The sequence below is a fragment of the Salvelinus namaycush genome, chromosome 11 (genome assembly GCF_016432855.1).
Source record: "Salvelinus namaycush isolate Seneca chromosome 11, SaNama_1.0, whole genome shotgun sequence".
Lineage (NCBI taxonomy): Eukaryota > Metazoa > Chordata > Actinopteri > Salmoniformes > Salmonidae > Salvelinus > Salvelinus namaycush.
Window position 1 is genome coordinate 5,514,700 of NC_052317.1, and position 17,684 is coordinate 5,532,383.

Here is a 17,684-nt window from a genome sequence, read left to right on the forward strand (position 1 = left end):
ACATAAGTAGGGGGTGCACAGGAAACGAGCTCTCCATCCTGCAGTTAAATCTGACCTCTTGGCTCCGGATCAAATGCTCCTCTAGCCGAATACCATGGAGCCTCTGTCCTCGACACGGGGCACTTCCCTGGCCGTCTGAGAGCGGGAGGGAGGGAGAGAACATGGGGTAGGGGTACACTGTAAACCCCAATGTTATGTCATTACTCAAAACTTTTGAGGAAACCCATTGCACAATATTTCTGAGTACAGTTACTTAGTGATTTTGTAGGCATTACTCAAGCCGATAGTCACTGTGACCAATGTTCCCTCAAAACTTTTCAGTCACTGAGCGTGCTGAGTGCTAACTTGAACGTTGTGAAAATTCTATGCAACTTTCATTGCGCATTTACTGTGAACACTTTAATTTAGTTTTAACAGTGGCTATTTGATCGTAATGTAGGTCTACCACAGTGGCCTACCATCAAAAACAATGGAGAAAATGCATCCCATAACATTTTAACATGGAAATAGCTTCTCCATTGTTCAGCCTACAGTAGCAGCCAATGTGTGGTCTTCAATGTAGGCCTGCATTCCATAAGATTTGTAAAAAAATATATATATATCCAGGGCTTGACATTAACCTGTTTATCCACTTGTCCTTCAAACAATGAGGTGACTGAAAATGTTGTTTGATGCAAGAAACCACTTTACAAAATAAAATCCATGATTATTCCCACACCATTATTACAGAGAATCAGACAAATTATGCTACTCTGCCTATTGGCTACTTAGCTTATTCAAGCCTGTCTCAAAATACAGCACTGCCCCTTAACTGGGCTAATAACTCACTAACTAGCAAACATATGAACAAATGTCCACACATCGCTACATGTAGCTCTCGCTTTGATCTCAAAACAAGCGCATCTAATAACAACCGCTCATGCGGTAAAAACAGCGCAAAGTGAATTACATAGATCCATCTATTGCAATGGTCTATTTGAATATAGGCCTACTGCAGCTCTGATTTGGTTATGGGCGGACCCGTCTGTGTAGAGTACAGGCCTGAGTCGTGCCTATCAATGCAATAGAATTGTACTCCGATGGGTTCTGCCTTCATAGTCTTGCATAGTTAGTTTTGCATACTCAGTCTTGGATAGTTTGTTTTGTTTTGATATGTTGCATTGAAAGTGGCAAATATTGCATTTTTTTTAATGTATATTTTATATAACCTTTTTAACTAGGCAAGTCAGTTAAGAACAAATTCTTATTCAACCACAATTCTCACAGTGAAGGGAAACATTGATAGTATTAACTAATGGTGAAAACTCTAGAAAGTTGAGTGAAGTTCAATCTCGTGCTTCTCTGCACGGGCTGATATTTCTTCTGTGCGTCAGTCCCGGGGGAGCTGTGCGCCCGCGATTGCGCGCAGTTTAGAGGGAACATTGACTTTGACCCAGTAGGGGCTCCAGACGCACCCTCTAAACCACACCTCCAATATAATTTCCCAGTGTGCCTTGCCTTTTCGAGTGAATTGTAGAGTTACCACCTATGATTGTATTTGTTAGTGACTGAAAAAGTCAGAAAAGGTCTGATTTTTATGTGTTTTCAATTTAGGCTGTAAGGCAACAAAAGGTGGACATTTTCAAAGGGGGTGGTGACGTTCTATACCCAATGTACATGCACAACATGTTTTTAGGATGATGTGTCATGGTCCCCTGGAGGTTTTGTTTAGTTCCCGGTTTGTCCCAGGGACGTCCCAAAGGACGTTTTTAGGACATAAGATCAGCATACCCCAAATCCAGATGTTGTGAGTTTAAATCCCAGGTGGGGTAATATTGAAAGGTCAGTTAGTGGTCATGCCAGATGTAATCATATTGCCATTGATTTAAGAGTTATACACTATATTTTAGCTGAACAGCGTACCACTTACCTTAACCCCCATACCATTGAATTACTTTTTAATTGTTTGGCACACCTGGGACCATCAAGTGACAAAAGCCTCCGGGGACCATGACACAACGTCAACGTCTTTGGGGACGTTTTTACACAATGTCCTTTAGGGGACCATTTCGCGACGTTCCTGGGACGTCCTAACAACAAATGTTTGTTTGCAGAGACATTCCCTTGACCATCACGCAACGTCCTAATGACTAGTAAAATGAAAGTTCTGAGAACGTCCTACAATGGTCCGGACATAGTCCTCAGTGACGTCCTGGTAACTTACAGGGAACTAGACAAATGTCCCTCAGAGAATGTTCCCTTGGGACAATCATGCGACGTCACCTTGGTCATCATGAAACATTCCCTTGTGTTCATTGAATGTCCCTTGGATAACGTCCTATGAGAACCAAATAGAAATCTTTTCATAACGTTCCCTAATGGACATCAAAATACCTTATTATCACATTATACTCCGACCAAACAGGGACCTGTATTGAACGTCCTCTTATGGTCCTGAGGTTAATGTTATGTTTTAATGTTCCTAGAGTGGGATCACGTCTCGCTGAAACCTTTAAAGGGACATAATGGGAACGTCATCGAATGTCCTTAGGACATCCCGTTTGCTGGGAACCCAGTTTTAGACTGACCTGAAACTTACCAGAGAGAGGGAGGCAACGCAAGAGTCATATCTTTGCCCTAAATCTGTCCACGTTAAGCAGAGCCTTAATTATTAAGCTGGTGAGATTTTTTTGTATGGGGGTAATGAATGTCGAATTTAGTCAAGATGAACACAAATTACTATATGTGAGGTTTATTTGATCTAATATACATTTTGTGATACCTAGGTTGTGTACTAATAATATACGTGTGAGGCATCGATGAATTTAAAATGCCTTCGCCATATAATTCCTTATGGAATATTCAACTCCCCCTCATCTTTATATCAGAGTTGTGCCTGTTGTTCACATGCGTATCTATCCTCTGATTGTGGGAGGGGGGTGTTGACATGAGTCTGGTTTCACCTCCACTCTGTAAGGCAATGCGGTCTTACAGAAAGGCCTTTTGAATATTTTTGTGATCATTAGAATTTTGCTAATCCCATGACTGCGATGTGTGTCTTCAAATTGAGGAGTGTTATTATTATTTTTTTAATTGGCGACACGATGTTTGCTAAGTAAGAATGGAAGTGAAATAGTACCCCCCCCTCTTCACCCCCCAGTGGATGCAGATGCAAAGTGTTCCTCAAATGTGTGACAGTTAATAGGCATGCCATTAAAGAAAGAGTGATTTTAGTTATTACAATATTGGTTCAAGTTATTACATTATTGTTTTTTTTTACCACTTTATAATGTAACAATCAGCGCATAATGTAATATAATTATTTAATTATTACATTATGCACAAAAACTTTATTGCGTTGTGTTTAGCATATTTATAACTTTATTACATTATATATATGCAAAAGTTATTACATTATTAGCAGTTATTACATATATGGCAGTTATTACATTATCAGTTGCGACAGGGTTTACAGTGTGTAGAGGGTGAGGGAAAGGGAGATAAAAGGGAGGGCAGGGGAGGTATCGAGACAGGGGTTAGAGGAAAAAGGAGATTGAAAGGGAAAGAGAGCGAGGGAAGGAGAGAATAGCAGGGAGAGCGGGAATACCAGGAATTACCAAACTGTCAGCACCAGCCATCCAGCAAGAGAAAGAGTAGAGAGTGAGGAGAGAGCCAGAGCGACACAGAAGGAACAGCTCATCCTTCTACTGCACACACACACACACTAACGTGCATACATACGCACAAACACATGAATGTGCACCACAAACAAATAAATACACAAACTCACTCACTTAAATAACTTACCACACATACACACACTGTGAGTCAAACGCTCCGCTGCTCCCCACTTTCCTTTTCTCTCTTCTGCAGCTGGCTGCTCTGAGTGAACTGAGACCAGGTCGCTACTATTTTTAGCCCCACGATGGAGGGGATGGATAAATGAATGGGTGGAGAAGAGGGGGAGGAATAGGAGAGAGGGAGAGGTGGAGGGGGACCCGTTTTAGAAGTTCTGCTATAGAGACCTTGCTGCTTTGCATGGAAGACTGTCAGGGTAGTCTTACAAACTCGACGTAAGCTGACATACCTTGGCTACTGAACACTGGACAGTGTTGAGATAGATCTCAGCCAACCTCGGAATGCTGCCAGACAAACTAACAGTCCCTCAAAGCGCTTTCCTCTGGATTTATCCCTCTGATTCGACCATTGCTTAGGTTTATTTAGATCTTTTTCCTGTATTGTGTCGAGGAACTAAAGGAGCTTATGTGGATTGCCCCGCGATGGAATGTAGCCTGGCTACAAAAGCTCACAAAGTTGATATTTTCCTTTCCCGGGATTCGGATCGGTGGATGCACAGTGTTCCCCCTCCGGTGGTAGACCTGGGACTCCCGCTGCTCTGATACTGTCAGGTCACAGGAGAAGGCGCCTCTGAGGATTTAAAAACAGACATTCATACACGGAATTCGGGATGCGGCGTTTCGACAAGCTCAAAAAGTCGTTCCCTTTCCTGGCACACTTCCATGTGTACGGAGTAAGTCTACTTGTTTCCTCTCGTTGGCAAGTTGTTTTGATATTGGTGATATGGTAATGAAATGAATGGGTATAATTGTGGCTGGTCTGGTAATAGAATTGTGAGTGTATCCAAGGCATTTCTACCAAGGTGGAGGAAGTTGGGTGAAGATAAGGTTCCTCAAATGAAAGATGTTTGGGTCGCCTATGCTTGTATGGGTCTATCCTATGTCAAAGTGTACGCACCTGACACAAACACACACGTTCAGTTTCATGTCTCAACTTTGATATATACAGTGGTAGGCTGAACCTGTCCACATCCAATGTGTTTTTGATATGTAAGATCAATTAACATTACTAAGCCTGGTTTCAGTGGCAAACATGTTTTAGTTAGAAGCCAGACAATTCTTGGTTTCCTCCTGGAATTACTAGAGCTGTGTTTGAAAACCCATACTAACATACTGTATACTACAAACTTAATTAGTATATACTATATACTATTAGTTCATTTTAGTATATTGTAACAAACGGTATCCTTTCAGTTGTGCGTACTATGGCTTTGCCTGTCTACAGGAAGTTGATGCTGTTGCTATGCAACCTCTTGCTAGCTTGAAGCATAACAAATTACTAACTAGACTTTGGGTGTGTTTGTCAATTCAATATGGAGTGTCATAGTGCGCTCTGGGCGTTCGTAAATTCAGGGCGTTGTCAGATTGTCCGTTCAAAAATTCGGAGCGTTTTGCTCTCGGAGCGTTCAGAGCGGACACTGGACGCTCTGGCCGAGGAGTAGGAGGGTTGATCCGAGCGTTCTGACCGGCAGTCAAGCACCCAAGCTAACTGGCTAACTTGCTAGCTACTTTAAGACACAAATGAGAGAACACCTCACTCTGACTATTTTACTCACCCTAACAGAGCTGGTTAAACTGTTCATGTTATCCAGAGGGTTGGTGACTAACTGTGCTGTTGGCAATAATTTAATAAAATAAAAAAATTGCAGACGTTTACTGACACCGGCCACATTCAATGGGTGTTGAGCGTTCGTAAATTCATCAGTTATTCTGCGCTCTGCCCCTGGCAGTCAGACGAGAGGGCTCTGAAATCGGAGTAGATAGCCAGAGCGAATTTACGAGCGGACACGAACGACTATACCACTTAGCTAAGCTATGAATGACGTGAATAATCTAGTCAATAAATGTTGGGTAGTTAGTTAGCATGAAGTAAATATACTGGCAAGTTCAATGTACTAGTAGCCAACTAACAACGTTACTGTAAGTAGGTGGCTAACATACCCGGTACATACAGCTGCTGTAATGATATGCTATGAGGTTCGTAAGGATAGCGTAGCTAACAAATTGTCAGCCAACGTGTAACTTACTTTATTACTTGATTCCATTGCTCAACATTTTCTTAACATTTGTCATTAGTTAAAGCAAAGAATATGTATCCGCTCTCGTCGGACTTCGGCTGCATATTTTCCGCCATTTTCTTAAAATCTGAAAACGTTGTGAAGCCAGAATTGCATTATGGGCCCTAAAAGCACGGAAATAGTGTCCACTGCGTGTATACTTTGTATTTTGACGAATTTAGTACATCCGGGAACTTTTGGCATACTAACTATATCCATACTATGAGCAATAAGCATACTATATACTTAATTTACGTCACAAGTACGGTTAGTGTGGTTAGTACACGATGTTTGCAGGGCTGGACAATATGGCCTTAAAATCATTTTTACTTATGGGCAATTTCACAATATACGCTGAGTATACAAAAGATTAAGGACACCTGCTCTTTCCATGACAACTACTGATCAGGTGAATCCAGGTAAAAGCTATGATCCCTTATGGATGGCACTTGTGACATCCACTTCAATCAGTGTAGTTGAAGGGGAGGTGACCGCTTAAAGAAGGATTTTTAAACCTTGTGACAATTGGGACATGGATTGTTTATGTGCCATTCAAAGGTTGAATGGGCAAGACAAAAAATATTTAAGTGTCTTTGTAACTGGGTATGGTAGTAGGTGCCAGGTGTACCGGTTTGTGTCAAGAATTGCAATGCTGCTGGGTTTTTCCACACTCAACAGTTTCCCTTGTGTATCAAGAATGGTCCACCACCCAAAGGACATACCGCCAACTTGACACAACTGTGGGAAGTATTGGAGTCAACATGGGCCAGCATCCCCGCTTTTGACACCTTGTTATGTCCATGCCCCGATGAATTGAGGCTGTTCTGTGGGCAAAAGGGAGTGGTGCAAATCAATATTAGGAAGGTGTTCCTAATGTTTGGTATACTCAGTGTATATCTCGATTAAATACAAAAATAAAAAAGGATTTCTCTAAATAGGCTTTGTTGTATTTTTGCAATCACTGATCTGGGTTTCGAATTTTGTAGCAGGCATTATCTTCTTGCCACTAGGGGGGTGCCATTTCGACATAGCACAAATTCGTATCCAAATTAAACTGCCTCGTACTCAATTCTTGCTCGTACAATATGCATATTATTATTACTATTGGATAGAAAACACTCTCTAGTTTCTAAAACCGTTTGAATTATGTCTGTGGGTGAAACAGAACTCTTTCTGCAGCGAAATCCATGACAGGAACTGCGAAGGTCTGAAAACGAAGCTCTGTTCTCAGATCAGTTTAAAGCTCTGTATGTATCCTATGGGTCGACATGAACTGCACCCGCCTTCCCCTGGATGTCAGTAACCAATGAGAAGTGGAATGGAGTGTCTACGTAGTTCTCAGAGTTTATAAAAGGCCAACGAACGAGGGGAGCTCTCTTTTCGACGTTCGTCTTTACGCAAAGCAGGACCTCAGGATGGCATTTTGAAACGCTCAGTTATCGACCTTAGATATATCCGTCTGTAATTTAATTCGATATGGGTGTTAGAAACATCATAACGAAGTTATTTTAAACCGAGTTATATCAGTTTATGCGAGTATATTGCTATTTTCGGAATTTCCTTAGTATTGAGTTTTGAGGATTTGGGCATGTTGAAGCCACATAGCTATTGGTAGCTGCTAATTCCGAAGTTGAAGACGACGTTTTACAACCAAGCAACGATTCTTTTGGACAAAGGACCACTTGGCCAAGATTCTGATGGAAGCTCGTCCAAAAGTAAGAGCTATTTATGATGTTATTCCGTATTTATGTGGAAAAATGTAAACGGATTTGTCCGCCATTATTGCGGCACTAGTCTGGCTGTAACACACACTGTATGTCTAGTAAAGTTAATTTTAAAAATCTAACTCAGCGGTTGCATTAATAACTAATGCATCTTTCATTTGATGTCCAACCTGTATTTTTTAGTCAAGTTTACGATTATTTATTGATTAGATTAGGTGCCTTTCCAAGATGGCGCCGGCCAGAATGCATGACCTGTTGCCACTGATCACATTGTATAACCACGATTTGTGCTGCTAAATATGCACATTTTCGAACAAAACCTATATGGATTGTGTAATATGATGTTACAGGACTGTCATCTGAAGAATTCTGAGAAGGTTAGTGAAAAATTAATTTATTTTGGTGGTGAATACGTTATCGCTATGTTTGGCTGGAATCAATGCTGTTGTCTGGTTTGCTATTGTGGTAAGCTAATATAACGATATATTGTGTTTTCGCTGTAAAACACTTAGAAAATCTGAAATATTGTCTTGATTCACAAGATCTGTGTCTTTCAATTGCTGTACGCTGTGTATTTTTAAGAAATGTTTTATGATGAGTAATTAGCTAATACACGATGGTCTCTGTAGTTATTCTAGTCATTTTAGTGAGAGTTGTGATGGGGGCTGCAATTGTAAACTATGATTTATACCTGAAATATGCACATTTTTCTAACAAAACCTATGCTATACAATAAATATGTTATCAGACTGTCATCTGATGAGGTTGTTTCTTGGTTAGTGGCTATTTATATCTTTATTTGGTCGAATTTGTGATAGCTACTGATGCAGTAAGAAAATGGTGGAGTATGGGAGTGGTGTCTTTTGCTAACGTGGTTAGCTAATAGATTTACATATTTTGTCTTCCCTGTAAAACATTTTAAAAATCAGAAATGATGGCTTTATTCACAAGATGTGTATCTTTCATTTGGTGTCTTGGACTTGTGATTTCATGAACATTTTATTATATGATATCCCTGTGGCTTTAGGCTAGGCTATGCTAGTCAGCTTTTGTGATGGGGGGGATCCCGGATCCGGGTTTGGGAGGTGTTAGAGGTTAAAGAAAATGAACACAGGCATTATAGAAAATGAACACAGGTCTCATAAACTAAACTCAAGCCCAAGTGCTAGTGAGTAGCCAGCTAATCTTTTTATATTTAAAGTCCAGCTATCTATTTGCTAGCTAACAAGGTAGAACAGTTTAATTGTTATGATCAATGTTCCCTCAAATTTTTTACGGCAATGAGTAAAATTTCAGGTCTGCTGAGTGCAAACTTGAACGTTGTGAAAGTTCTGTGCAACTTCCAGTACACGTTTACTGTGAACACTGAGCTGTACCCGCTTTAAGTTACGATTTCAGACAGTGGTAACGCAGGCTACTGTGGCTCTTCGATCATAATGTAGACTTACCAGAGTGGCCTACCATCAAAAACAATGGAGAAAATGCGTCCCATAACATTTTAACATGGAAATAGCTGTTCTATTGTTCAGCCTACAGTAACAGCCAATGTGTGGTGTTCAATGTTGGCCTACATTCCATGAGACTTTTGAGAGAAAAAAACATGCAGGGCTTGACATTCTTATTTATCCACCTGTCCTTCAGGCAATGAGTTGACTGAAAATGTTGTGTTGTTTGATGCAAGAAACCATTTTACAAAATAAAATGCATTATTTCCATACCATTATTACAGAGAATTACAGACAAATTATGCTGCCTATTGGCTACTTAGCTTATTCAAGCCTGTCTCAAAATACTTTTCAAGGATGTCTGGAAATGTACACGTTTTGTGCTCTCGTAGGAAGCAATCACTCCCCCTTTGCTGACTACAAATGATCTATAACTGGGCTAGTAACTCACTAACTAGCAAAGCATATGAACAAATTTGCACATGTGGCTCATGCTGTAAACACAGTCCAGTTCAAAGTGAATGACACAGATCCATATATAGCAATGGATATTTGCATATAGGCCTACTGCAGCTCTGATTGGTTATACCACACCGGTCTGTGTAGAGTACAGGCTGATTTGTGCATGCAATAGAATCTTACTCCGATGTATTCTGCCTACAACATTTTTTTTTGCATAGTTCATTTTGTTTCGGTATGTTGCAGTGAAAGTGGCTAATATTGCGTTGATTCGATCCCAGTTCCCACAGTAAAGGGAAACATTGATAGTGTTAACTAACTAGACATTTGAGTGAAGTTCAATCTGATATTTCTTCTGCGTGGCAGTACCGGGGAGCTATGCACCCGCGCACGCGGGAACATTGATTATGAACACACCCTTCTGTCCGTCTTCAACTGTTTGAACAGCATGCTGGTCCACTTTGTGAAGATGTTGAAATCAAATGGCCTACCTTATTTCTCAGAATGAGAACGAGTTGTGAATTCCTTACATAATATGTTTTTTATGCTCATTGCACTTTTTATTAAACACAGACTACAGCTAGTATAAGTCTGGCTAAAATGCTAGCAGTACATGGTACCGGAATGTTGCTCACAACAGAAACGGAGCATTCATTTTCCAGAATCAATCAACCCATTTTAGTAGGGTCTGCTCTTCACACAATTTGAGGAGTTAAAACACAACCTTTCTAAGAATACCCTTTTTAACTTCTCCTCTGTTACAGTAAAATAATGTCTCTCTGTGTTTCGGTGTCCATATGACGGATTCTGTTGGACCAAACCTCAAATGCAAATAACGAGTTGAAGCTGCTTGTTGTCAGAGAGGAAGAAGTGATCTTAAATCTTTGTTGCTCTGAGTGGCAGGGGGAGGGGTTTGGTATCTGTGTGCAAGTGGGAAGATACACAGAAAAGGAGGAGTGAAGGAGACGACCAAAAAGTCAACATGAGAACAAGCGGACATATAAGCTCATAAAAACTAAAAATAAGAAAAAAACTTGATTCTTGCAATACAGGCGTTTGGAATATTGCGCAAAATTAATTTGATATACTGCCCCGGGCCAAAATGTAAATTAGCTTGGATTGCATAAATCCCTGACCCAAAGATGGTCACACACCTGGATTTGTTTATTGCCAATGAAAACTGAAGTAACTTCTGCAGCTGGGTATTTTCGATGCAACAGAGACACTCTGGGACGGACAACATTGCTTCACTTTGCCAAATGTCAAAGCCCTGCCACATGACTGTCATTGTTTCACATTGCGAGGCCAATGCTAAATGCCTTCTCCCAGTTATGAACTGCAATGATGAGGCCCATTTGCCCATTTAAAAAAACTTGCTTAATCATTTTCTCTGGCTTGACCAAACCTCACCACAACAGCTGTGCTTGCTCTTCTTGAGCTTAGGACGACATACTAACACAGTCTACCCACTAAATGTATTCTACTAAACACGCTAATGAATACCCTATATATAGATAGGTATGGGGACACAATTCAAATTAGTTGATTCGGCTATTTCAGCCACACCCGTTGCTTCACCATCTGACGGACGAATCTGGGTTTGGCTACCTGCCCGAATACATAGTGTCAACTGTAAAGTTTGGTGGAGGAGGAATAATGGTCTGGGGCTGTTTTTCATGGTTCCGTCTAGGCCCCTTAGTTCCAGTGAAGGGAAATCTTAACGCTACAGCATACAATGACATTCTAGACGAGTATGTGCTTCCAACTTTGTGGCAACAGTTTGGGGAAGGCCCTTTCCTGTTTCAGAATGACAATGTCCCCATGCACAAAGTGAGGTCCATACAGAAATGGTTTGTCAAAATCGGTGTGGAAGAACATGACTGGCCTGCACAGAGCCCTGAACTCAACCCCACCCCGCGAGCCAGGCCTAATCTTCCAACATCAGTTCCCGACCTCACCAATGCTCTTGTGGCTGAATGGAAGCAAGTCCCCGCAGCATTGTTCCAACATCTAGTAGAAAGCCTTCCCAGAAGAGTGAAGGCTGTTATAGCACCAATGCCCATGATGTTGGAATGCAATGTTTTGAAGAGCGGGTGTCCACATACTTTTGGGTATGTAGTGTACAAGTCTAGACATCCTAAAACAGTCTCCATGTCTCGATTCATTCTTGAGACGCTCTGACTTTAAGGCTAACGTTACAAGTGGTCGGAGTAGGCATCCACAGATCCAGTTGAGGAAAGCACTGCTTGCTTTTGCCTGGCTCTGTCTCTTTTTGTTGCCTGACTCATTTTGACTCAGGAACACTGAGACAAATACCTCTGGGCTGACTTGTGGAGACTACAGGGAGGGGTTTTGCGCAGCATGTCTTGAGAGCAGTCCAGGACCTTTTGTATTTCTTCATTCCGACTGGGGGAATGAGTTCTGGCCAGAAGCATTTTTCACCAGGGACTTCTTGTAGCTCTTCCAACCCCATTCCATTACTCCAAACCCTCCCTCCTTTCTCCCTCCACTTGGAGGTGAAAGTTAGTGAGCTCAATCCTCAAGGAAGAGACAGCATTCTGAAAACTTGTGGTGGATTTGTCATTATACTGCACTTCCTATCCAATTGTTTCAGACCAGAAGGTGCAGATGACAGAAAGGTGACAGAGACCTGACCAGTTTTTTTCAGACCAGACACTGCAGGTCAAGGGAAGGAGACGAGCAGAGAAAGCCACTTTAGACCATTGAGATGCAGCCTTTTCTGTTGGCCAGCATTCCCCACCGCCCCGTGACAAGTGACACCTAGCAGCGGAACACCGCATCCAGCTTCCGCCCCTCGTGCCTCCTAAGCGCCAAATCCGTGTACACAACGTCAATATTTCTCTTTCTACCGCCAACTGCCTTGCTCCAAAAAGGTCAGTGGAAACTTACTACCAGGGCACAAGACTGATACAATTTAGTGGCATTTTGCGACCCTTTGACTTGACTGTGCGACTTGCGATTGGTTCGAGCTGCACATTCTACATAGTCACCTCACTCTAAGCGTCCTATTTGTAGGAGGCTAATAACATGATTTGGTCAAATAGTAAAGTGCATTATCCTCATGATTCATGTAATGAAAGTGTCTGTCCTGAGTCAGATGCTGTGCCTGTTTCGCTGGGGCCTGCTGCTGTGATGAGCGACCTGCTCTCACTGCCTCTCCCATTGCGCTCCGGGAGAAAAAAAAAAGTGTCCTGATTTGTAGAACATTTCAAAATCCAATAGTGGGAAAATACAACTATCTTGTGTAATATTTGTCACCATTGAAGAGAAGAGGTTCTCAGCGTGCTGTAGGTATACCTTTGAGTTCTATAGCACCTATTTTACATCCAATCAATATGATATGGCTTTGAGATACGGAGCATGCAAAATGCACGTTGGCCATTGCGAGTGTATGGGCCTCATTGGGTAGTATGCTACGACTGCAAAGTTTCTTTTTAGGACATTACATTTACTGTTAGATTAATACATAGCTTATACCAGTGGGTATTACATTTAGCATGCAATCTAGCTAGTGTGTTTTGAGTTTCCGCTTACTCGGGTGGTGAATTAGCCCCAAATAAATTAGCCTATGATAAAGATCTAGGGAAATTAATCTTGATTGAACAAAAGTCTGTAGTCCTATTTTTAACAGTAAAATATAACAAAAGCCTAATTGCCAACCCAAAATTCATGACAATCACTGGATTAGGTTGCACATCAAAATATCTCGAGTCATGCATTCTTGCTTGAACTTGTTAGATGCAACGTATATATAGAATACCACCTCTGTAGTCTATGACACTTTTTAAAGCACTGTGAATGACATTATAAAATGATTAGGCCTACTAGTTCTTTCTATTCCCTGACGCCGTGAAAAAGACTCCTGCTTGTTCTCGTGTTGGACTGGACAGATGCTGAGGTTGTTTAAACGTTTCAAGGCCGACATTTAACCTCTGTTGGTATCGGCTCTGACAAGCCTGGCTGCCAGGCAGGGGATGTCGACTCACGTCTTAGGCACTGCCACGAGTGGTGACACTTCTGGTTGCAACAGCTAAGCAGGGAAGTTTCAGCATCGCGACCAAAATGAAGATCTACAGAAGGTAATGCATGAATAAAGTACCTTGTAGAGCAATTCTCATCCGTTTCTTTTTCCGTTTTCCCACAATACAGCTTAGCAGAGTGGCTTTTCTTCAAACACCTGATTTTCAGCGAATGAAGGTATCAAATCAGCTCTGCGCTGAGCTGGAACAAAAGCTTGCAGCTCAGCTGTTTTGCACTATTGCTGCAATGCTAGTTCAGTAGACGACTGACCTTAACCTACTGCATGAGGCCATTTTTTTTAATGAGTGGAATTAAGCCAAAAAGCTATTTGGGGCTGTGGTCATTTGTTTCACGAATTCGCTACATTTAAAGTTGAGTGTTTCCCCTTAAATGAGACGGATAACCTTTAGCCTGAGCATGGGTGAGTCAGTTGAGCCCACTACTTTCTACTTGGGGGTTGTCGAAGTGGATAAAGCCCAGTTGCCAGACCACTAAGAGGTGTGAAATTCCAAAGTGCTGCTTGGAATATTGAGACAGGAATATTACTGCATGTAACCTAGTTGTATGTGCTTGTAGTGGATTCGTATCAGGATGCAAACATCTGCTGTAACCATTTTGAAACACGTTTTAATCAAAATAGAAGTCAGCTCTTCTCATGTCACTCATTTGAGTGATACGCTATGTGTCTATGTCTTGCTAGTTAGTGAAAGGTTTTTGGACTTGGTCATAAAGACCTGTGTGTGTACATGGGTGCATAAGTGTGGGTGCGCTATCAGGTGTGTGTCTGCAAAAATTATGAGTTGAGATTGTACTTTACTGTCTGCTTGACTGACTAATCGTAGACTCATTTTAACTATGAAACTAAAAGAAGTGACACTCCAGTCTCCAACCCAAACCCATTAACAGTTGAACTGGGAAAGAGGAAGCCATGACCCCCTTTGCTCCTTAACCTATGACCCTGCCTTGGTCAATACCGGAATCCCATCAGTCACAAAAGGCTGATTGAGTCCTCTGACCTAAATGACATACAACTTAAAAACCTGGGTCACATCATATCATTTTGCAATGTCTAACTTTTTTGGGTTCGTTTTGAAGATCTTAACTGCAAAGCTAGGGAAGTTGGTTTCATGTATGCTCGTGAGCATTGTTGTGATGTTGCAATTTTATAGATCCGTTTCAGTACAACAGTTTTTGGGAAACCAATCAGATGCTAACAATGCGTGTGACATCACGGAGTTGTCAACTTGTCATTGAGGAAACTTCCAGGCTTTTCACATAGCATTAGAAGTTTAAACAGCATAGCACAGGAGCTACTGTAGCATGATGTCGGTTTTTCTGCAGTAGACTACACACACACACACCACACTTATGAGGCACTCACTGAGGCACTCACTGAGGCACTCACTGAGGGACTTACTGAGGGACTTAAAGACTTCCTGACACTCAGGTGACCCCTTGTCTTCTTATGGGGTCATGTCTAGATGGGATACAGCTTTTGTCAAAAGCTGATTTAAAAAAATATTTATTTATTTATTTATTTTCTCAATTTTAGCTAAGCCTAACCCTTTTCCTAACCTTAACCTCATTCTCCTAACCTTAACGCAGCAGGTTAGGAGAATGAGGTTATCTTAAACCTGCTACGAAAAGTCAATTTTGACCAAAGTTGTATCCCTTCTAGACAAAACCCTCTTGCGAAAGAGGAGCCCCGTATCTGAGGTACTAGTCATTGCTGCTCTTCCGCCAATAGAAAAATGCAGCAGCCAATCATATAAAACATTTCCATCTCTCTTTTTCCCCCTCACTATCGTTTCCGAGCTTCTGTCTGTCTGTCTGTCTGTCTGTCTGTCTGTCTGTCTGTCTGTCTGTCTGTCTGTCTGTCTGTCTGTCTGTCTCCTTTTTTTTTCTCTCCCGCTTGATCTCTATCAGGACTAGATAGGTGGATAATTGAAAGCACCTGATATCCGACAAACGCTCCGAGTCAAATAGAGAGGAGAGCATCCGGACATGTTTGATAGAAGTCAAAACAACTCTTGGTATCCTGATGACATTTGTTTGTCAGTTTCAGTTGACCGCTTTCGCCACATAAACAACTCAGCACAGTAGTCGATGTGTAGGCTATCAACCAAGAGCATACAGCTCTATATACAGCTCTATATATTCTACGCAAGGTATGTTTGAGAATGAGGAAAAGGGCATCATTTGTTTGGATTGATTGGTTATCTGCATAGATTGTCTGTTTGGATAGATTGACTGGGACTTTTGAGGGATGTCATCTGGCAGGCCTACAGTACATCGTGGTACGATCTGATGAGCGTTGCGCAGTAGGGTACGTGAAGCCTGTTGTGTATGATCTGGACTCCAGATGCACGTTTTCTTTTCCTGTGTCTGTGTACTGATGTGTCTGTCTACCAATCCATGACAGTGCTAGTGTATTCTTGGGGGGGGGGACTGGTGTGGTAAATTGCTGTGTCTGTGTCTGACTGTGAAGAGGTTGTGTAGTCTTCTGGTTTTTCAGTTAGTTTTGAGTGTGTGTTTTTTTTGTACAGGTAATGTGTGCATGCGTGCGAGGAGAGCACATAATGGCTCAATGTTTAAACCCAGTTTCTCCTGCATTTCTCTGTGTGTTATCCAGAAGCTGGGCAGTAATATGCAGTCGGAGGAGGGCACAGAATGGCTCCTGGAGCTGCTGATGGAGGTGCAGCTGCAGCAATACTTCCTGCGTATCCGCGACGACCTCAACGTGACGCGACTCTCCCACTTTGACTACGTCAAGAACGAGGACCTGGAGAAGATCGGCATGGGGCGGCCCGGTGAGTTTTATAGTGGAGGTGGAGTGTGTGTGTGCAGCCACCTTTCAAATCAAATCAAACTTTATTTGTCACATGCGCCGAATACAACAAGTGTAGACCTTAACATGAAATGCTTACTTACAAGCCTTTAACCAACATTGCAGTTCAAGAAGAGTTAAGAAAAGATTTACCAAATAAACTAAAGTAAAGAATAAACATTATAAAAAGTAACACAATAACATAACAATAACGAGGCTATATACAGGGGGTACTGGTACCGAGTCTGTGCGGGGGTACAGGTTAGTTGAGGTAATTTCTACATGTATGTAGGGGTGAAGTGACTGTGCATAGATAATGAACAGTGAGTAGCAGCAGTGTACAAAACAGCAGATATTTTCTTTCCAACACGAATGCCCTTAATATCTTTTCATAATTCACATTTAACCGGTAATTAAACCCTTCAAATGTAATTTCCCCTAAGCCGTTCTAACACGGGCGTGCGTCCTTAAGCACATTAGTGGGAGAGTGAAAAAAGTAGTCTTCCTTTTCCATTCGTCACTCTTTAAGCCACCCTCTCAATGCCTCTCTACTCACTCGGATTTCCATTGTTCTCATTTTTCTCTCTTTTTTTCTGGTTTTCATTCCTTTCATTTACATTGTCTGTAGGTGAGCTCAGAGTTGCAACCTGTGAGTTGATTCTTTAAAAAAAAAATGTAAATCACTCATATACACTGAGTATACAAAATATCAGCTACTACCGCGATGTCATTCACTGCAACACTTAACAAAGAGTGTTTCAGAATGGGTGGCGAGGAATAAGTTAGAGCTAAATATTTCAAAAACTGAAAGCATTGTATTTGGGACAAATCATTCACTTAACCTCAAGTAAACTGTTCACTGTGGACATACCAATAATGTGGAAATTGAGCAATCCTGGATTGTAAACTGTCATGGTCAAAACATGTTGATACAACAGTATGTAACGCTCGTCTAACTCCTCGTCTGAAGAGGAGCAAGGATCGGACCAAAACGCAGCGTGGGTTGAATACATAATAATTGTAATAATAATAACGAAGACGAAAAAAACACTTGAACAAACTACAAAATAATAAACGACGTTAACAGACCTGAACTTGAGAACACATAAAACATGAACGCACGAACAGGTAGGAACAAACGAACGAACGAAACGAAACAGTACCGTGTGGTGAAACAAATCACCCACAAACAAACAGTGAGAACAGCCTACCTAAATATGATTCCCAATCAGAGGAAACGTAAAACACCTGCCCCTGATTGAGAACCATATCAGGCTAGAAACAACCCTAAACCA

General features: G+C 41.5%; 1 protein-coding gene across 1 annotated transcript in view; it reads left to right on the top strand.

Annotated features, from left to right (window-relative positions):
* Nucleotides 1-17,684, top strand: part of tnk2b (tyrosine kinase, non-receptor, 2b) — a 110,774-nt gene that overhangs the window by 55,595 nt on the left and 37,495 nt on the right. The window contains exon 3 of the mRNA XM_039003664.1: nt 16,195-16,372. Coding sequence (XP_038859592.1) covers nt 16,210-16,372 — 163 coding nt within the window. The 5' untranslated portion in view covers nt 16,195-16,209. The remainder of the gene's footprint in view (nt 1-16,194; nt 16,373-17,684) is intronic.